Here is a 22037-nt window from a genome sequence, read left to right as displayed (position 1 = left end):
GAGGGAGCGCCGCCCAGTTTCGCGCTCGGTCCGATGGCAGAGACATGTAGGCCGCGCCTCCCGGTCAGCACGCGGGGCTACAGAGGACAGTCGTTCTCCACGGCACGCACAGCTGCTGCGGCCGGGCATCATCATCATCATGCATGGCTACAACGGTCGGACACCACACACAAATCTCGCACGCTCGACAACGATGGTCGACCGGAGGGTCGTCGACAGGGCCCAACGACAGCCGCCCCCCTCCAGCGGTCACACTGACGAGAGACAGAGACCGGAAGGGATGGCGGCAATCCCGGGGACTCGGTCCTTCGCCCTGTGCTCTGCTTTACTTTACTCGCTTATCTCTTTTACTTCCCCTGACTCCTCGCTCAACTGTAACCCCCGTCTCTTCCTTGCGTTATAAAAAGAAGACTGGAGGAACCGAGCAAGGGATAGCTCTCAAGCCAACCGAACACCCCCCAACTCACACTCTCTCCTCACGAGCATCAGTGCACACCCAAGAGACTTGGGACCAGCTTCCCTCTCTCGCCCGTTTGTAACCCCTACTACAAACTCTGCACGAGTAACACGAGCTGCCTCTCATACTGGATGTAGGGCTATTCCTGCCTAAACCAGTCTAACGCCGTGTCCTCTCGTGCAAACCATCCGAGCCCTACGCGCATAAAAACAAATTCACTTGCCGTTGTCTTGACTCGTAATTCTTGATAACGACAGCATGCATACAACAATATGTAATAAATAAGCCGCTTGTATGTAGCAGTATGTCGTAATTAATGTCGCACGATTGGTGGACTGCGCGACCGGTCGCGGCTTAACTCGCTCCTGAGATACGGTTTGAGAGATTTTTTTTTGTCACCATTTTTTTTCTTTTGAAGAAGTCCATTTGCATGCCATCGTTAGAATGCTACGTTGGCCTTTCACTGAGTCATGATTTTTTTTACGCAAAATGCAACTATCACTTTGATGAAAAATAGGGATGTCACGTTACGTATATTTTTTCAAAACACACATGAAAAAAAAACTTGTAAGCCTCTCTCTTATCAAGTATCACATGATATCTTTATTTCTGCAACTTTGTCACGTATAGAAGGTTACTTACATTTTTTTCTAATTGGTCACCTCACATATTATCAGATCTAATAGGATAACACAAGTTAGATCTGATGGAAAGATATTTGCCATAATTATCCAATTTTTGAAATTAATAAATCTAGAAATAAATGATCTAATAGGTCATTAAATCTATCTAAATCGATATAAATGTACGGTAATAGGTCATTAAATCTATCTAAATCGATATAAATGTACGGTTTATATTCACTTCTGAGTACTGTAGCAAACCCTTCTAATTAATGATGTTTTTTAGGATTATCTAATTAATGATGTTAGCCGTGGATTAACAATGTAGGATGCTCATGTTGTCTTCATTTTCTTTTCTATGCTTTTGCACCTAGGCTCGTTGCGCCTAGATCATGCGAATCCAGGCTTCTTGGCCTATATTCTTGGCTTTACAAGTGCAAATCGTTACATATTCTCAAACAATGCAATATATTAACGTGATGCTCCTTGGAAACTAGAACATAAAATTTGTACGAAAACTTTATCAATTGACATAAATTCCACTGGAATCTTACAATAATTCGTGTATTTTAAACATGGTATAATTTTTCTAATTACAAACTTTACATATAACCGTTTAACCACATAGCCATCTGTATTGGTTGTAATTAATAATTATTTTAACCCCCTAGGGCATCTTATAATACCACACCAAAAGCCATATTTCTTTTTTTTAAAAAAACAAAAGATCACGTTTCTTGCTCTTCGTGACATGATGAATAGGTTGCTGCCTGGTTGGGACAAGCTCCAACACTGGCGCTCCAGGACTCTAGCCAGCTTGAGCATCTACTATCAGCCAAGAGCACGACACTGGTCATAGTGATCGCCGTGACGACGCCGCTCATCTCCAGCCCGGTGGCTTGTGGTGGTTGTTGGGCACTGGGGGACCGTAGTCCTGAGTCTCGAAGGCCATCCTCTCGGAGATTACGGATTTGCCATCCTCTGGCACAAACCTCTCCGTTTTCATCTGAAAGAGACGATGCATGAGAAATGATCATGTCTTCTAGAAAATAAAACAAAGTGAAGCATCCTAAGATTAGAATCTGGTGAAACAAAGCCGGTAAAGTTTACATGAACTCGAAATTCTAGCGTTGACAGCAGGCTATCAGGCTTAACTTTCTTTCTGAGCACACGGTGATGATGCAGTTATCAGACTATGGTACCTTTGGCTCTGGAGTGCTGCCTTTAACCGACGGCATCTGACCAGCCTTTTGCATGGGCATCTTTTGCAGTCCTGTAAGCCACAGAAAGGAATGGTCTGATCACTTGCTATCACAGCAAAAGGCACAGAAGATAGAATCCAAGCAGACAAAATTTAAGAAATGTGAGCTCACTTGAGAGAGGTACAGCACTGGATGGAACCAAGAGGTAGAATGCCAACAAAGAGATCAGAAGACACAGAGCCGGTGCCCTCTCCATTGCCGTGGCCTGTTTCAACAGTGCAGTACTACCTCTCAAAGCTCTCAATGGATAATGCAATCTATTCTGTTGCCTTCATGTACCTTGCACCTTCCTTGGCGAATGGCAATGCCCTGGACCCCTTTTTATTGCGCATCTCATGCAACCTAGATCATTCGTTTAGGGACCAAGAGTCAAAAAGGCAATGGAATTCGCAAAGTCTAATCGGTGTTCAGTGGAATTGGACACTGGCCCAACTTCTTTTGCTGCCTTTAGTTTCCCCCCTTCCACTAGCTAGGCGTTGAAATGCTCCTATTAGTCCATATCTCTAGTCATCTGTCTACTTGGCGATTATGATCATGCCATTTGTTGAGTGAGTAGAACCGGTGCTCTTCTTGTATTATAAAAGAAGACTAGTGAGACTAAGACTGTGTTGTGCCTATCTAATCGATGGGCCATATGCACTTTCAAATTTCAAACATATAGATTTGCTTCTATGATAATGTTTCACCGCTATCCCTAATCCAAAACATGGCACATTATGACTTAATAAAAGGGTTTAATCAGAGAAAAACATACTACAGCGCTTTATTTATGTGCACGGGCAAATTTCAAGGTATATATAGCTCGCGCATAAATGTGTTTGCATGAAATGAATGTCGAGTTTTCGTAAAACAATTCAGATCTAGAACTACCGATTCGAGACCTAAAGCAGTCGCCGTCAGAGGAAATTGGACGGCATTTTGATGAACTATGCAAAATGCACCGCGATGCCAGAGATATTTTTACTGGGAGACTCGTGGATCATCCATAGTGGGGCATGCACGAGGATGAGAACCAGTGGCTGAAATTTCTTGTTTTAGCGGCAGTGGAGACGTCTCCAGGCATCCTCTGCGAAGTGGAGGATCTTCTCTTGGTTCATTTCAAGTCCACACAGAAAGGCGTAGTTTGTGCGTTGTTGAGTATGGTAGGTGTCTAGGAGCAGTGTAACACATGTGGTGATGGAAAAGACGGCCTCTTTTTCAATCTCGGCAATGGGGACAGTACATGGACGCATTTCGGCTGATCAATGGTGGTTACTTGACTAGAGTTGGTTAACTAGTTCATCATGCAATGAGGATGTGGCTTAGAATAATTTAGATATGATTGATGTGTCAATCGTCCATGAACTTTCACTTGCTCCGGCTAATGCTCATCAAGCTTATAGCATAACATATGACATTTGTTCTGAATTGAGGATGTTTTATTGTAAAGATTTATGCAAAAACATATTATGAATCCTAGGGAAATAATTGGAAGTATTTTCTTGCTAATTTGGTTCTCAACATAAAAAAATAGTTGCTATGTCTCCTTATTCGAATGTTACAAGCTAGGATGTAGGAAATAAAGAAACTTAAAAGTGCCTCCTTTTTTAGTGGGAACCATATGCACTCTAGATACCGCACATGTTTTTTTCTTTTTCTGACCTTTATATATCAGTGCACAGTTGGCGCACGTGATTGATTGAACTCAATATTACTCCATATGAATATACACTACTGGAAAACTGAGCATTTGTCCAACACGTTAGTACCGGTCATCATGCACAGTACCACCGGAGCCTCTGTAGTACCGGTTTGGAGCCTTAGCCGGTACTAAATGGCGGCATGGGGACCGGGTCGCCAACGGCAAGATTCCTTGGAAGCCATTTAGTACCGGTTGTTAGCTTCAACCGATACTAAATAGTGTTCACGCACGTGTGTACCGGCTGTTAGCTTCAGCTGGAACTAAATGCCACAATTTAGTATCGGCTAGAGCCACCAACCGGTACTAACGTACAAACTATAAAACAAGCTCCTTCTGTTGGGATACGAGGTAGGCTACACTAGCGCAAATCAAAATTTCTACCGCGTATAACCAGGAAGAACTGCCGTATAAGGATCACGGGATTACCACTCGACGCACTACTGGTGCGGAAGATGTAGATATGCGTCGATGCAGTGAAGACGATCACGTAGTCGTACGTAGTCGATCACGTCACGTCCAGCAGCTCCTCCACGTGCAGCAAGATCGCCCCCGGTGCCGCGGCTCGTCGTCGGCTCGTCGTGGCTCGTCGGCGGCTCGTCCAAGTGCTGCAGGCGCAACACCTCCAAGGTATCCACACGTGCAGGGAGGAAGCGTCGCAAGCCGGACTGCTAGATCCGCGAGTTGCAACAGGCGAGGGCGTGGGAGGCGCGGCAGGTGTGTTTCGCCAAAAAGGTGTAAACCCTAGGGCGCCCCCACCCCTCTATTTATAGAGGTTCCTGACGGGCCTCTGGATCCGAGGCCCATTAGTACTTCTAAACCTAATCCAACTCGGATCAGATCCGAATTGGGCTTCCAGCCCCTTAAGTGTGTGACCCTATGGGTTCGGATACGTATAGACATGGTCCGAGTACTCCTGCTCGGCCCAATAGTCGGTAGCGGCCTCTAGCAAGACGTGCCAACTCCTATACGCACACGAAGATCATATCAGACGAACCATCACAACATAATATACATGCTATTCCCTTTGCCTCACGATATTTGGTCTAGCTTCAAGCCGACCGCTCTTTCTCGATCCTGTGATTCGGAATCCCTTTGTAGATTAACTCTTAACCGTACGTAGCATGGCCATGCATTTTCGGATCCGATCACTCGAGGGGCCCAGAGATATCACTCTTAATCAAAGAGGGGCAAATCCCATCTTGACTGACCATGTCTCATAGCATGCTTCTTGACAAACCCGAAAGCTACCTTTATAACTACCCTGTTACGGCGTAGCGTTTGATAGCCCCTAAATAGGTCGATCCACATCTAGAATACATGCGACAGTCTCAGGTCTAAGGACAAAGCGTATATGTTGTTTAAAGAGAGAACTACTTCTCGTGTTGGGTCAGTCCTAGCACATGTCTCCACATGTGTCCACATTATTAGTTCAACATCTCCATGTCCATGACTTGTGAAACATAGTCATCAACTAATACATGTGCTAGTCTAATATTCATGTGTGTCCTCACATGAACTCCGACTAGGGACAACTTTAGAATAACCATACAAGTAAAGAGTTTCACATACAATTCACATAATTGCAAATCAATTCAAGTAGCCTTCAATGGATATTCAATGAACACAACATACAAATCATGGATACAAATGGAATATCATCATCTCTATGATTGCCTCTAGGGCATACCTCCAACATCCATGACACCTAAGAAGACTTGAAGATGAAGGAGGACACGAGAGGCCACAAGGAAGGGCCAGGACGATCAGCCTGGGGCTTTTCTTGCTCTTCTCACCTTCCAATTTCTGTCATGCGGTCTCCAGACTATAAATACTCCGATATTTCATCAAGCACGCAGATCCATCCACCAGAACTCGACAAAACTAAGGACACACACCAGAGGGAGCTGAGGGTCATTGCAAGTCTTTGAAGTTATCTAGGAGATGGCTTAGGGTGCCTTTGGTTGGGCTTTCCAACCTGCTTTTGCTTTTGCAAAAGCCAAAAGCCAACCAAAGGGCCTAAAAGATCTATGTGCTTTTGCCCAAAAGCAACTTTGCTCTAGTATAAAATCAAAACCACCTTCCCCCCTACTTTCAAGTGCTTTTGGGGTAAAATATTACCCACCTGCCACTGGTTACGAAGGTAACAGTTCGTTTTTTACCACGATCTATTTCTCCCGACGCGTCCGTCTGCTCCTCCCTGCATACCCTTCCGTATCCTTTGTGCGCCGCCATCGGCGGCCCGTCGCTCGTCGCCGCACCCCGCCGCCCGTCGCCACCGGTCGCCGTCCGCCGGCCAGCCATCCACCACCCCCGGTCGCTGGTCCGCCTCCCGCCGACCCGGCACCCCCGGCTGCGCGCCACACGCCGCCTCCGAACGGCCACCAGCCGACGACCTCGGCCGCCACACCCCGCCACCCGTCCCCCTCGGTTGCCGGCTGCCAGCCAGCCATCTGCCACTCCTTGCTCATCCATCCATCTGGTAACCCGCACTCCACCGAATCTTGAGCTTTCATTACTAGTGGAAAAAAATGCACTGGTGGTAGGAGGGCAAAGAAAAATCAAGGCCACCTGGATAAGAGCATTCGCACCGGTCATAGAAGTTCTCTATGCAATGACAACAGGGAGAAGAATCATGCTACCTTGCAAAAAAAATATCATATTGCAGAAAGAATTCATACAGAATGTTTCATACTAAAATTTCATACTGTTACTTGTGGCTAGGGATTAGGATTGGGTCATACAGAATTTCATACTAGAATTTCATACAGAATATCTAGGGATTGGGTCATGCAGAATGTTTCATACTAGAGTTTCAATTCCTACAAACTACTTCCTGTGCATTTCATACTTCCTGTGCATTTTGTACTGTTACATGTGGCCGCTCTTCATTACTCTTCGTTGCATGATGCATTCTCACTACATGCAGCTACAGCTTTACAGATTTTTATGATTTATTTTTTGTTGGTTGAAGAATGGGTGACAAGGCAGATTGGGGTGATGTTTTTTAAGGCATTTGATTGATGCCTGCAAAGAAGATATTGAAGCTGGGAATAGGCCGTTGGGAATTTTCACTACTTCCGGTTGGAAAAATGTTATTTCCAAGTTTGCAGAAAAATCTGGTGACAGAAGAAAAAAAACAATTGAAGAACAAGTTAGATCTTCTGAAAAAGAAGTATTCAACATTTATGGAGTTCAAGAATTGTGCCACCGGTCTTGGATGAGATGAGGCAAAACAAACTATTGACTGCTCAGAAGAATGGTGGAATGAACACCTTGCTGTAAGAACAATATTGCCATTTTAAATATATTCTTCCTATTCTTTGTTATTGGTTGTCTTGCTAAAAAAAATTTCAATTTTAGAGATGCAACAATCGTGAGAAAGGAATCAAGTGCCAACATGTGAAGTTTCGAAAACAAGGACCCAAGTTCCTTGATGACCTACATATCTTGTTTTGCAAAGCACATGTCAGTGGGTCTTCTGCATCCTGTCCTGGAGATATATCCTCCAATGAGGAAAGTCATGAGGATATGGATGAGGTACCAAAACCTACACAGAAGGATATGACAGTGAACCTAGAAAAAAGGAAACGCAAGGGTACTTCCATTGGTGTTGAAGAGAAGGACGAGAAGAGCCTATTCTTTCGTTTGTACAAGAACACTTGTTTGAAGATAGAAAATGCTGCAGAGAGGATCTCCACAAGTGTTGAAGCATCATCAGCTCCTTCAACCAACCTAGTTCCTACCATTGCAGAGATTATGAAGATGGTGAAAGAATGTGGGGTGCAAGAAGAAACTGCTCTAATGTACACAGCCGCCTCCCTAATTGTTAAGCTTGAATTTATGGAGCTCTTTAGCTCTCTAGAAACAATGAAAGGAAGGCTCGATTTGATTGAGAGGGAGCTAGAAAAGGAGATGATGAAGCGCCACTGATTTGTTTTCATGTTTGTCAAATTATTTTCTTGTCATATGTTACCCTATGTTGAACCAAAATAAGTTACCTTATGTTGAACCATAATTTGCTTAGATATGTGAAACATTATTTATCTATTATTATATTATGTTGACCTTCTTCATTTAGTATTGTCAAGAAAGTTATTGTATTTAATTATTAATATACTAATGTATCATGTAGATGGATGATAGATTGGGAGATGTAGCTAAAGGAAGACAAAAAGGACTACTACTGCTAGCTGAACTTGCACAGCATGCTGGTGCTATTGGAGAAATGGGCAACTTGTATACTAAACGGTATTTGTACAAAGCTGAATATAGGGAAACATCAAAAACTTGAATTCAATGGGTGATGAGGTGTATGTCACGTCCGAGTTATTTTTATAAGATGTTTCAGATGAGCACTGAGATTTTTGAGAAACTTCATGACTTGCTGGTCTCTACCTACGGATTGACCTCAAACAATAATGTTTCATCTACTGAGTTATTGGCAATGTTCTTGTGGATCGTCGGAGGACCACAATCTTTTTCACAAGCTGAAAATTGTTTCACACGGTCACTTTGGATAGTTCACATGAAGTTTCACGAAGTGTTGAAGTGTTTACGCAAGTTAGCTAAGGACAACATTAAGCTGAGAGATCCTACTTTTTCTATGGAGCATGAAAGGGTGAGAGAGGACCATTTTTGGTCATACTTTAAAGGCACAATTGGAGCAATAGATGGTTCACATATTAAAGTGGTAGTGCCAGTGGATGAAATGGTTAACCACACATGCCGTCATGGATATACATCTCAAAATGTGCTAGCTATTTGTGACTTTGACATGAGGTTTACCTTTGCGGTTGTGTAACACCCGCCATTTTAGTCATCAAAGTGACTTTGAAGAATTGGAAGCAATTCGAGAAGAAAAGAAAAAGAAATTGACCGAAAATCAAATTCGGGTCAAATTTTGCCGAAATTTGAATTTTGAATTTGATATTCAGAAAAATTCGGCAAAAATATAGAATAGAAGTGTAAAGATGATTAGAACTTAAGGGTCAAAAATTTGGAATAATATTTGATCCTAAACACTCAAAAGAAATCAGAGAAGGAAATGAAAAGCTACATTTACTGTTCACTATCCGAAAACGGGAAATTCAGAAAAACATGATGAGTATCTATTTTTGAAACTGAATTCTGCCCAATTTTTCAAGTAAGTGGGCAAAGGCAACTAGACAGCGGTGAAGTATGATCCTTGGACATGTTTAATAAGGTGTTGTTGCTCAGAGATAGCGAAAGAATCAAATTTAAATCAAAGCTCAAAGTCAGCACTCTAACTATTTCGGCCAACTCTTGAGCTGCATAAATTCTAAGTCTGAAAATGGTAGTGAGTGCGTGACTTTAGAACCAATTTCTGGAGAAATTTCCTTAAAAGTGAGCAGATGTTTTTGGACATTAGTGAAATATGGACTATGGAGAAGGTAAATGAAATATTGTCGTTCAGAGAAAGTGGAAGATTTGAATTCAAATTGGAGCCAAAAGTCAGCAAATGAGCAGATTTCGAACTCCTTGCCGAAATAATTCTAAGTCTGGAAAACAGCCTTGGTTAGCAATGTTTGGAGCCAATTTCAGAAAAATTTGGTGTAGAAGTTATATGGTTTCTGGTGCAAAATGGAATTCTTATTAGTTGAAGAACACAAATGGTGAGTGGTTGGCCTATATGAAATACAATTAGGCTACTGAAAGCGGTGCCAAAGAGAGGTAAATGACCACATTTTGAAGGCTGTCGAAACTGAATCGTAAATGTTGAGTTAACAGAAAACGTGACAGGAACTTGGAGCTCCAAAATCTCGACCTTAGGGTGCTTATTTCGGTTAGAGGTTAATCTATCAAATGGAGTACATGGATTACTCTACAAGTTTGCTTAAAGGAGTTCTACGAGTTGAGATGGAATATCTTGAGCAATGGAGGGATGAACAGATCGTTTTGAAAGGAAGAAATAAGAACAATAAGAACAGAGGCGACAGGCAGAGCCGTGCCGCCGCCGGCTCTCGCGCATGCCGGCCAACGCGACAGCCACGTTCGCACCCCGCCGCCTACCACGAGCTAAGCTGGGTGTCATGCACGGTGAATTGCGTCGCTATCGCCTCGCTCTCATCTAGTTAATCTTCTGTCTTTTTGTTCTTCTGCCGTGCGAACCGAGTTGAGCAATCAGTGCCGCCGCCGGCCAATTCAACCACGCCGCCGCCCCTCGTTGCAATTCCACCCGCCCAAGGTTCCGTCAGCTCCTCCTCAACGCCCCACGCTGCTCCGTTGCTCAGTTTCCCGTCGTCGAGCTCAAGTTCCTGCCGCATCTCCTGTCTACCGCCACTGCTACTGTCCTCCGGTGAGCCCTCCGCGCTGCCCCTTCTTTCACTCGTTTGGTCGAGTTTAGGGAGTGCTTGGGTCGTGTAGAAGCCGTAGGGTGCGCCGCCGGTCATCCTCGTGCCGCCTCCGTGTGTCGCTAGGGCCGGCCGATGGCCAAGCCGCAGCCGCCCGTGGAGGGGCCGGCTCGGGCCGCCTCCCGGCGAGCTGGTGGTGGGCGCAGGTGCGCCTGGCCTAGGCGCCGCCGCCCCGGCCGTCTCGGCCACCGGCGAGCCGCCGTTGGCCGGAGCCCGTCCCGTTTTTGCTTGCCGGCGTGCGCCTCTGTTCTTGGCCAGGGGAGGAAGAAGCCCCTGACCAAGGGGGCCCGCCCGTCAGCCACACAGGAGGGAGGGAAGGAAAAGGATAAGAACCGGCCATTCGTTTTGGGCCGGGGAAAGGTGCCGGCCCAGCTGGCCCGCGCAGCGTAATAAAAGAAGAAGGGAGGGAAAGGCAAGCCGGTCGTTGAGGAGGCCCGTTAGAGAATAGGCACTCGTTGGACCGTTGATCTGTGAGGAGGACAGGCCGGCCGAGTGTTGCTTGGGCCGGGATGCCGAGTTGCGGTAGGAGAGGCCCAGGTGGAGCGGGAGAGAAAAAGATGAGGGCCGGTCGCCGGTCGTGGGCCAAAGGAAGGCGTCGGCCCAGCTGGCCCGTGCGACGAAAAGGTAAAGGGGAAGCCGGTTGGCTGTCCACTGGTCGGAAAGGAAAATGGGCCGTGCGGCTCAGGTGGAAGTGAAGAAAGGGAAGGTGGGCCGGCGGGTGAAAAGAAGGCCGCGGGCCGGATTAGTAGGCCGGTCGAGCGGAAAAAGAAAAGAGAAGGTGGGCCGGCCGGGATTGAGAAAGAGGAGAAAAGGGGGAACCGGCCCAAAAAGGAGCCGTCGCAAGAAGGCCCACGCGTGGAAGGTTAAGTTGACGGGCCACTTCTCGGCCCGAGGAAGGGTGCCGGCCGTGGGCCCCACATGTTAGTGAAGAAGAGAGGGAGGAGAATAGGAGGCCGGATGGGCCCTAGGTGGAAGTGATGGTGGGTAGAAGAAAGCTGAGTGAGAAAAGTTGGGCCGGGGGTTTTAAATAAACCTTAGGTTTTTCTTTTATTAGATAAATAGATTAAATACGGTTTTCACCATTTAATTCACAGGAAATTCTAGGAGTGTCCAAAATTAGTGAAACCAATTTTATTAGGATTGTTTTATTTTCCTTTATGCATTAAAATTCTTAAACCCTAGGAAAAATAATAAAAATTTAGGTATTTATTTAATGCCTTTTTATTTAAGGTATTTAAATAAATACTTAAACATTATTAAATGTATAAAACTTGAAAAATGCTTTATTATCCACAAATCATTATTAAGTCATAGGAAATAAGTTTTTGAGATTAGAAAATTATTATAATGCTTTTAAAAACAAAAGAAAAGGTCTAAGGTAGGATTAGTAAAGAAAATAAAAATGGTGGGTTAATCTTTTCGAGTTTTTGTGTGTTGGCTTGCAACTTTATCATGATAAATTGTATAGTCCTTGTTGGCTTGCAACTTTATCATGAAGGAAAGTTGTATAGTCTTGTATTCAAAAAGTTTTGCATCTCTAACTCCTGCATATGCTAAATCGTAGACGTCACAACTCCTGAAGTGGGAATTCATGGAATTCAGCTAGAGATGGACAGCATTCGCGAAATGTGGAGTACCTCTTCTAATAAAGAAGTTTTCCGAAGAACTAACCTTGTTGATCCCAGGCAAGCCCCGGTGCATTTATACCTATCTATTTTGAGAGTTATTATTTCATGTGTCCAATTATCGGTTATTTGCTATATGTATGCATTAAGTCTAGGAGTTGCTTGAAACCTATTCTTGTGTATAATCATACCTTGCTTTAAGGACATCTTTGCCACTTGTTCAAACCTTAGAAGATACCCAAGTCTAGAAATGCTTAGTTGCTTAAATGCTTGGTTTACCAACCTTAAGGAAAAACTTGAGTCATACATGTGATTTATGGAAAGAAAGCTTGGAAATTGAGAAGCGGACAGAAGCTAGAGATGTAGTTCTGTCTGCTAGTTAATTTGGTTAAGGCCCGATTCGTTGTCTTAACCTTTGATCAAGTGATAAGCATCTGATCACTTACTGGGTATGGGACCAGTAAAGCCCAGTAGGTTAGTAAACTCTCTGATCGGGAATACTTCGCCCCCGCGCTTGACGTGCTGGAGATTGGCAAGGGCGTAGCCTGAAACTCACATGGTGATCAGGCCAGACGTGGGGTCCCATGTGGGGGTGCGTCCCTGGGTCCGGGTAGTCTTATTCCCAATCATTGGATTTGCTAATCGAAAAGTCGTTACGTACGACCCGTACAGTCGTATATAGCTGGTGATCAGGGTACTCTCCTGCAGGATGTAAATGGATCCGGATCGCCGCAATTCTCGGTTATGAATTCACTTGATCACTGTTGAGCATCGTAGTATAAGTTCATGAATGTTATACCTTTCTGATAAACGAGTGATGTATGGCTTAAATACCTTATTGTTGTATTTACTCTTTTCTCATCATCTAGAATGGTTAAGTAATGACTTAACCCAAATAAAAGATAAAACTAAGGCATCACTTGTAGTAAGCTTTTCGGCAAAAATTGCATTAACCAAGTACACCAAAAAGCTAGCATACACTTCCAAAGAAAGCTATTATATTGGTTAGTCGGGTAAGACTTGCTGAGTACTTTGTACTCAGAGGATCCCTTGTTGTTATTTTCAGAAAACCAGCAGGGACCCATCGAAGAGGAAGCCCCAAAGATCTAGGGTATCTTATGAGTCTCATGATACTCTAGAATAAAACTTAAATGTTTATTTTTCTTCCGGACTGGTTTATGTTTTAAATTCTTAGAACCACGCTAACCTGCACTATTAAGTTTGTTTCAAACTATGGTTGTAATATATTGTACCTTTGATATGTCTTTAAAAATGTAATATTTGTTGATGCTATCCCATCGCGGGATACAATCCTGATGTATGGTTATGAGACACGACGTGGATCTTCGAGGAGTCCTAGGGACACTCGACGGACGACCGAACTTATACTGTTTTAAGTGCGTTTCGAATAATTGCTGCAACGGCAGCGATTAGGCGCATTTAAACCAGTTTAAGTTGGACAGTTCCGCCACAGGTTGCCGGGTGGTCGGGTTCTGCACATGACACACGTATCCTCAATCATGCATTGGCAAATTTTCCTTCATTTCCCGTACCTCCTAAAGGTATATATGGTTCCTTCATCAAGTTAGCAATACTTGTATTATTATGTATCTTACTAACTTGGTTTTGTAAGAAAATATTATCTCGTGGACTCGGGTTACCCAAACCAAATTGGGTATCTTGCGCCTTTCAAAGGAAGCACGTACCATATACCATAATTTCGGCAACGTTCAGGGCCTCCTCAAGGAAAGTACGAGATGTTTAATTTATTGCATTCATCTCTTCGTAATGTCATTAAAAGGTATTTTGGAGTCTTAAAGCAGAAGTGGAGTATTTTGAAGGGCATGCCAAGTTTCTCACCTCGTACTCAGAAGCATATCATTATGGCTTGTCTTGCATTTCATAATTTAATCCATGACAGCAATTTGTGTGATAAGGAGTTCAAGAGATGTGATGATGATGAGGAGTACTTGGTACAACATACAAGTGGCACGAGACAAACACAAGGAGATGAGAGTGATGATGTGGAGAATGAGGATACCATGAATACCATTCGTACTAGAATAGCTGATGCTTTGGTTCGTGCAAGAGGAGGACAATAATATTGAGGGATGGCATCATTGTATAAAAGTTTTGATGGATATTGTTCTATTTATGTGGACCAATCACTTTAATGGATGAAGAACATATAAAATTTACCTTTTTCCTTTCTAAAATTGTTATTTACATGCAAATTAGCAAACACATTATTTTGTTATGAGCAATTTGCATATAAAAACACCCATGGACCTTTGGGGGCATTACAGGTATTTCTTACACAGCCTACAGTTTCACAGCTCCTCTAACCAAATGGTCTTCTGCTTTTCCCACAGCTACTTTCTCACAGCTGCTTTTCCACAGCCCACAGCTCACAGCAGCTTTTCCAAAAGTCACAGCCCAACCAAACACACCCTTAGGCTACACCCTAGCCGCCATGGTCGTCCCTACGCGGCGAAGCCATGGTGGAGTTCTGGAGCCGAGCCTTGTGATCATCAAAGCTTATGTACACACGATGGTGATATCAATCTAATCTTGTGCTTACTTTGATCTACTATGTTGCATGCTTATTCTTATATGTTTAGCTAGCATATGTTCTTAGTAGGAATAGATGTAATCGTGGTGATTAGTCTATGTCTTGCGCATACATCTTAGTAGTGCGTAGGAAGTCGATGTGATTACCCTTACGTGGTGACAGCATGTGGGAGGGAAAAGGTCGAACGATTGCGTATTATTGAGTAGGAATGGCGAGTATTGTGGGATTCGTTTGAGGTAAAGTTTTGGGAAACCAGAGGTGTCAACACGCACCTCGCAGTGGTAACCATAAGAAAGTAGGCCGCTTGCGAGCCGCCTTTCTGAGAGATAACTCTTTATCAAGATGCTACATAGATTGGTTACCACTTTAGTGGGAACTACAACAAAGAACACAATAGGCTCATGCTACCTTTGGTTGTGTTACCTCATATATATGAATGTGATCTGTTTACCCTTTCTATAATACCTATCTCTCGATTGGGTTGCCCTTTATATACAATTTATGCTTCTTGATAGGATTAGATCCGTTTAGCTAGATAGAGAACCCTAGTCAGTTCACTAGCGATCCACAGATTGATAAATCTTGGATAGAATACTCTAAGGGAAAAACTACGATGATATGTGTGCTTGCGGTTTACAACTTGACGTGTTAATTGCCGTCAACACTAGCGGCGACTCGAGGTGGAGAAAGAATGGAGGCTAGGATTGAGAAAGATGAGAGCACATCCAATGAATGAACAAGGACACACGCACTAATCTTAAATAATGAAGTTTCATTAGAAAAAAAATCCGGAAGCCAAATTTTATTAACCACAGAATTTAGTGAGCGGCGCCAAATTCTTCTATGGATTGCCTTTTTCGCCTCTTTTGCCGTCAAAGTGCCTATGGTACCAGTTCATATTTGGTTACCCGAAGCCCCGTTCTTTCGAGTTCTATTTTTCGAAGATCACTCGTTTTATTTCTTTTTCTGGAAAAGGAGTAGTGCTCTTGGGAAGTTCCTATTAAGTAAGTGTTCTTTGCTTTATATCATAAGTTTAGCTCTTGTACGAATGGATCCACCTTTTCTTCTTGCTACTACTAGTTGTTGAACTTTCTTTATTTCAATGTATTTTACTTTCGCGGCTTTCGCGCTAGTTGCTCAATCCGTTGCTTGTTTGGTCATCATAGACCAGCAAATCCATTTGAGAGCTGTCTTTCTTTGCTTTGATGGTAGTGTCCTTTCTTCACGCTCACCATCTATGCAGAGCTTAACAAGATAATCCACGCCAACAAGCCTTCGCTCAGAAGCTCTTTCTTCATCTAGCCAGTAGTATGAGGTCTAGCCAGTAGATAGTAGAGAGGAGGGCTAAATCCAGGATTGGCTGTCTCAGAGACACAAAGTTTATTTGGCCCAATTGTTACAGCCCATCAACAACAATGGGCTAGGGCTACTGCCCATAGGTGCAAAAATATTTTTTTCCTCGTTACTTGGTTGTTCGTTTCTTAAGTCTAATCTCTATAACTAATCATGTTTGCTGGACTATAATTTTATACAGTTATAAATTATTTACCATGTCTAAACTAGATTTAATAATATGTGAAACCTAATGCAACATTTAAAATAAACTAGTTCAATATTGTGTGTGAATATATCAAAAATAGTAGACCCAAAATATTGAAAATATAGTATATCCAAAATTTCGATTTTTTAAAAATAAAGTACGTAGTGGGTCCTTTTTTATTATTTTAAACAATGCAGTGGTTCAAAACTTCAAATTGAACTTTTTTTTAGGGAAAAACTTCAAATTGAACTAAAAAATTACAATTTCAAACGGTTCTTTCTTGTAATCCAGGCCGATCCAACAGGAAATCTGAAACTGGGAAGCCCAAAAAACGATCGTGGGGTGTGTGTTTGGGCTTTCAATTCTAGCCCAAAACATTCTAGCATCAGTTTGACCACAAAACGATGGGCTAGGATAGAATGCGGCGGGCAATTAAATGAGTTTGGGCTTTCAAGATTAGGCTACTTTGATTTGTTTTCTTCTTGGCTCCCCAGCCATGCGTCACACTCCACACGTCCGCGGAGACGACCATACAAAATCTCGCTTCCGTGTCCCTTGATTAAGAGCGAAACCTCTTGGCGCCTTTGGTTCTCAAGCTCCGTTTGCCTCGCCTCGCCTTGGGAGTGTTTGATACATCCTCTTAAACTTTAAACTTTAGTACCTGTTACATTGGATGTTTGATACTGATTAGGAGTATTAAATATAGTCTAATTACAAAATTAATTGTACAGATTGAGTCTACTAATGATGGATTAATTAGGCTTAATAGATTCGTCTCGCGAATTAGTATAGGGTTCTGCAGTTAGTTTTATAATTAGCTCATGTTTAGTCCTCCTAATTAGCGTCCAAATATTCGATGTGATCCTGCACCTCGTATCCAAACACCCCCTCAACGACGCGATTAACGAGGAGCTGCCAATTTTGCTCTCCCACATAAGCAAGTAAAAACTTGCCCACGCACAAAGCAAACGTCTGTGCTTATCCTCTATCCTTACTCGGTGAGGTAACACAGTGCTCAACGAAGGAACCAAATGTGTTGTATACTAATTAGGAGTATTAAACATAGGCTAATTATAAAACTAATTATACAAATGGAGTCTAATTCGTAAGACGAATCTATTAAGCTTAATTAGTCCATGATTTGACAATGTGATGCTACAATAACCATTTGCTAATGATGGATTAATTAGCCTTAATAGATTCGTCTCGCGAATTAGCCCCGGAGTTCTGCAATTAGTTTTATAATTAGCTCATATTTAGTTCTTTTAATTAGTATCCGAACATCTGATGTGACACTGCTAAAGTTTAGCACCTGGTATCAAACACCCCTTTAACTTGCCTTTTCTTTTATGCGGAACACATCTCACATATAGCTCACATGCACCCACCTTATCTCTATGGATGCACACACGTAGATCTTAAGTTCTTAACCACTTTATTGTGAAACCCATATCGTTATTGTTCCAAAATTGGTCACTGTTAGGTCAAGTAAGGTCAGTCTTAGTGGCATTTTACCAGAGTGTTATGGGCATTAAAATCCTTGCCACATAGGCAACATTGCTGGTTTGGCATGATAATAACGAGGTGAGAAAAAAATTATTTCATCACCGTGAAACAGTCTCGGCTCTGTGTTACCAAGTGCAAGAAACTTTGATGAAACGAGCCCTTCCTCATTTCATCGGCGGATCGAGGCTGCATCTCCCCCGCACGTGCCAAATTGCCTCCACGCTGCTACATCTCCCCCGCACTGCCTCCTCCATCCTCCCTCGCTCCGCCCGTTGTAGATCCAGGATGATGAGGAAGATGGTGTCTTCCTAGTTGCCGACATCCTGTTGCTGCCGGCGCGGCGCAGCTGCTACGTGCCGGGCCGGTGCGCAGCGTGGTGACGGTGCCCTCGCACTTGGGCACCCGCACTTACAACTTGTATATATGAAATTGTGCAATGAAACTATATACTCTCAGTATTATCATGTTGAAAAGCTGATATGGCAATCTTGGTAACTATGTGATGAAATTATGGATTGAGATTGACCTAAGTGAGACCACAAAATCGAGTTTTGGAAGTTTTAGCTCGGAAAGAAAGGATTGGATTTACTATCTTTTACGAGCATAGATGAATTACTTGAAATCAACTTTAAAAACTTACAGATTCCAGTCGAAAGTTAGATTGAGCTAAAAGCTCATCTTTTTAGAAATTCAAAGCTCATTATACGAGAAGTTCTAAGCTTGTTTTAATTCTGTCTGTCCTGCAGAGATAAGTGTTCCGTGCTATGCCTTAGGCTCTGTTTGGCAACCCACATCTAAACTTTAGTACCTGTCACATCGGATGTTTAGATACTAATTAGGAGTATTAAATATAGTCTAATTACAAAACTAATTGCACAGATAGAGTCTAATTCGTGAGACGAATCTATTAAGCCTAATTAGTCCATGATTTGACAATGTGGTGCTACAGTAACCATTTGCTAATGATGGATTAATTAGGCTTAATAGATTCATCTCGTGAATTAGTATAGGGGTTCTGCAGTTAGTTTTATAATTAGCTCATGTTTAGTCCTCCTAATTAGCATCCGAACATCCGATGTGACCCTCCTAAAGTTTAGTATATTGTATCCAAACAGCCCCTTACTTTCAACGTTGCGAGGTTTCTCGTTGGTTGTACTTTCACCTGGCACTACGCACTATCCAGATAAACTTCAAATATACTCCCTCCATTTCAAATTATAAATCGTTTTGATTTTTCTAGATTCATAGATATTATTATGCATCTGTATGTCTAAATGCATAAAAGCAGTCCCAACCCAAAACACCACCACATAGTTTCTATACATGCCATGTCATATAGATATAGATATTAGATATAAAATTATGTAGGCAATAAATGGTTTTCTTCATAATAAAATATCAACCAATCTCTTTTCTTCTCTCCTTTCCTCTCCAATTCCCCTTCCCTATTTCTTGGATTGTGTGTAGACATAGTTTCTCGCATGAGAAACAATTTCATTCTCTCCATTTATTAAAAGTTCTCATGTCATACCTTTTTGCTTACATGGTATGCTATAGAAAATATCCTAGTTACCGGGTTAGGTCCTAATAACATTTATAAATTAAAAAATTAAAACAATCTGCAATTTGAAACGGAGGGAGTGAATTAGCAGCTTACGCGGACCTAAAACTAATTAAAAATTTTCGGTCAAAGCTATAAACTAAGATAAGCGTGATCTGAACCCAAATCTCCTCTGCCCAAACCTCGCGCCCATCACTTGACACGGCCCCTCCGTCCCCGGAAACGGTAAGAGAGAGGGACCAGAGTTGGGCAGGCGGGCCCCACCTGGCAGCCTCAATAGGGGCGGAGTGGCACGTTAAATTAGGCGGGCGGCCCGGCTGGCGTACGCAAGCGCCCCCCCGGCAGTTTCGAAGCCTTCCTCCGAAAGCCTCATTTAAAGCCCACGGATCCCACCCCACACCGTTCGTCCTCCTCGATCCTACCACCCCCACCACACCCCCGCCCGCCCTCTGTTTTCCTCTCTCGCCGCCATGGCAGCCGAGCAGAGGCTTCTCGCTCTCCTCCTGGTCACGGCTGTCCTCGCGCTCTCCTTCTCGCAAGGTAACGCCGACGCGGCCGACAGACCGGGCGGCCTGTCTCGCCCTGTCTGTTCCAATTCCTTTCATGTTGCTGCGTGTGAATTGTGATGGATGGATCGAGTATTCATTCGAGTGACGTTCTTCTTTTGCGGCGGCTGATCGATCGATTGCAGGGATGGTGGAGGCGCGGAAGGTGCGGGTGATGCGAGCGGTGCGGCACGACGGGCGGCGCGCGCCGGGCCTCCGCGGGAGGCTGCTGCCGGAGGAGATGGTGTACACGCTGATGGACTACGGGCCCCCCACGGCCAACACCAACACCCGCGGCGGCATGAACCCGTCGCCGGACCCTCCCTCGCCGCCGACGCACTGATCGACAGGCCGGCGACGGAGTATGGTCTCTGATTTCGGGGATTGGAGGAGTACACGGGTGGAAGGGGAGGGGATCAGAGATTCAGAGTAAGCTGTTCTTCTTCCCTTTGCGCCCGTAGAGCGCAAGTACGTTACGTACGTGTACTGTATACGCGTACGTATCCGTGCGTGCTGTAGCTAAGTATACAGTGCTGTGCTTGGTTGATTGGAATTCGAGTTGTTAGTGGGTCTAGAGTGATGTGTATTTGGTAAGATGTCAACACAAATCGTTTCATTTTCATTCTGAATTCTGATCACTGACCACCTTGTTTGTTTGTTAGCTTGGAGAGTTTGGGCGTACGTGTGGTGACTTGTTGAAATTTGTCTGACCTATCTATAGCCCCTCTGTAGTCTGTACAACCGCTCGATGAATGCTCGTGGAATAAAACTCGTCGGATATAATGCGCCAGTGATCTCTACTGCACTGCTGCTCCACTCTGTGTTCTGTCTCACTGTCTGTGCATGTGAACTGAGCTCAAGTTTGGCGTCTGAATGAATGATCGGTTGCATGATGATTGATGAGGAAACAATTAGGGGACAATCTGGTTACAAAATAGCAATCAGGTGGAGGTGGTGTCAGTGCTGACCTTCTGAACAAAGAAAGCACGCCATGTTAGTGTGTAATGTGTATAGTACAGTGGTTTCTCTGTGTGTGTCAAGAAACTAATTAAACTAGCACCTGCTAAGCAGGAATCAAGTGGCACTTATTCCTTTAGCTTCAATAAGCTAATCAAGGGGCTAATCATTCCTCTTCCTTGGAGGAAGCAATTGATTAGAGCCACCACCGCCCTTGCAACATGCATGCCCAGCGCCTAACTTCGATCTCCGGCCAGATATAAGATGCTTAAAAAAATGAGTGTCAACCAAAATACTACAGGTAGTGTGTGACCATCCCGAAGACTCGAGGAAGATGCGTTCAGATTTCATGCATCTACTCTCTGTAATTAATGCCTTGATCTCGATTGTCAAGCAAGCATCCTTGCAGTTTTGGTTCATCTTTTCCTAGGACCTTGATGCTGGCAACCAACCGGTAACGTACCACATCGATTATTGCTTTCCCGTTACACCACAATGGGGAGAGTGGCACGTACCCTCCGGGTCAACTCATCGGGTTCCATGCTCACACTAGGCCCTTGTTTACTTCACTCTCAACTCCCAACTTTGACACTATGCAAAAAGAAGATTTCCCATCACATCAAACTTGCGGTACATGTATGGAGTACTAAATGTAGATGAAATTAAAAACTAATTGCACAGTTTTGTTGTACTTTGCGAGACGAATCTTTTGAGCCTAATTAGTCAATGTTTGGACAATAATTCACAAATACAAACGAAACGCTACAGTGTTGCTACGGCGCCTCCCAATTTAGCCAAGTAAACGAGGCCTAGGAACTCAACTGATATCCTTTTCCGCACCGTACGATCAATCCAGAAAAAAAGTCGTACTTTTCCACGTCGCTGCGTCTGAACTGGCTGCACTGCATGCACGACAGGTCGGTGACCGTGACTCCGATCCGGCTGAAACCCGGCAGGAAGGTGTGAGCGACCTGCGTCACTGCGTGGCACCTTGCCCACCGGCCACCGGCGATCGACGCGAAGCAAAGCTAGACGTACTAGTACTACGAGCTAGGAGGGGGGCCTGTGCCGCTGTGCGTGTGCAGATTCTTTTTGATCGGTTGGAACATGTCGGCCTCGTGATCCATCAGGCCACAAACCATCGCCTTGGCTCGCACATGCGTGTTGGTCACTTCATCTATCCGACGACGATGCGATGTGGGGTACCAGATCATGCATATGGTCAACGACACTAGAAGTTCCGGACAAATCTCATCTTGCTATGTCGGAATTGCATTGCATCATATCGATCGTACATAGAATTTGCACTAGCTAGGACAAGACTCTCTCTGCCTCAT

General features: G+C 43.8%; 2 protein-coding genes across 2 annotated transcripts; one reads left to right on the top strand and one right to left on the bottom strand.

Moving 5' to 3' along the window:
• Positions 1-1586: 1586 nt before the first annotated feature.
• Positions 1587-2729, bottom strand: LOC101773174. Its single transcript, XM_004956743.4, has 3 exons — positions 2454-2729; positions 2283-2353; positions 1587-2086 (listed from the first exon to the last, which is right to left on the bottom strand). The coding sequence occupies exons 1-3, from the start codon at positions 2536-2538 to the stop codon at positions 1961-1963; spliced, it is 282 nt and encodes a 93-aa protein (XP_004956800.1). The 5' UTR covers positions 2539-2729; the 3' UTR covers positions 1587-1960.
• A 16856-nt stretch (positions 2730-19585) lies between these two features.
• On the top strand, positions 19586-20533 carry LOC101772764. The gene is made up of 2 exons (XM_004956742.2): positions 19586-19738; positions 19890-20533. Exons 1-2 carry the CDS (start codon positions 19669-19671, stop codon positions 20084-20086), a joined length of 267 nt encoding a protein of 88 aa, XP_004956799.1. The 5' UTR covers positions 19586-19668; the 3' UTR covers positions 20087-20533.
• Positions 20534-22037: the final 1504 nt, after the last annotated feature.

Source organism: Setaria italica, chromosome II (genome assembly GCF_000263155.2).
Source record: "Setaria italica strain Yugu1 chromosome II, Setaria_italica_v2.0, whole genome shotgun sequence".
NCBI lineage: Eukaryota > Viridiplantae > Streptophyta > Magnoliopsida > Poales > Poaceae > Setaria > Setaria italica.
Note: the sequence above shows the minus strand (reverse complement) of the source record. Positions and strands in the feature narration are given on the sequence as shown.

Excerpts from the sequence above, each read along its gene's own strand:
- LOC101772764 (XM_004956742.2), top strand. The coding sequence starts at position 19,669 with ATGGCAGCCGAGCAGAGGCTTCTCGCTCTCCTCCTGGTCACGGCTGTC. Across the intron at positions 19,739-19,889 it reads CGCGCTCTCCTTCTCGCAAG|GGATGGTGGAGGCGCGGAAG; the intron begins GTAACGCCGACG and ends GATCGATTGCAG.
- LOC101773174 (XM_004956743.4), bottom strand. The coding sequence starts at position 2,538 with ATGGAGAGGGCACCGGCTCTGTGTCTTCTGATCTCTTTGTTGGCATTC. Across the intron at positions 2,354-2,453 it reads CAGTGCTGTACCTCTCTCAA|GACTGCAAAAGATGCCCATG; the intron begins GTGAGCTCACAT and ends TGTGGCTTACAG. Across the intron at positions 2,087-2,282 it reads GCAGCACTCCAGAGCCAAAG|ATGAAAACGGAGAGGTTTGT; the intron begins GTACCATAGTCT and ends CGTCTCTTTCAG.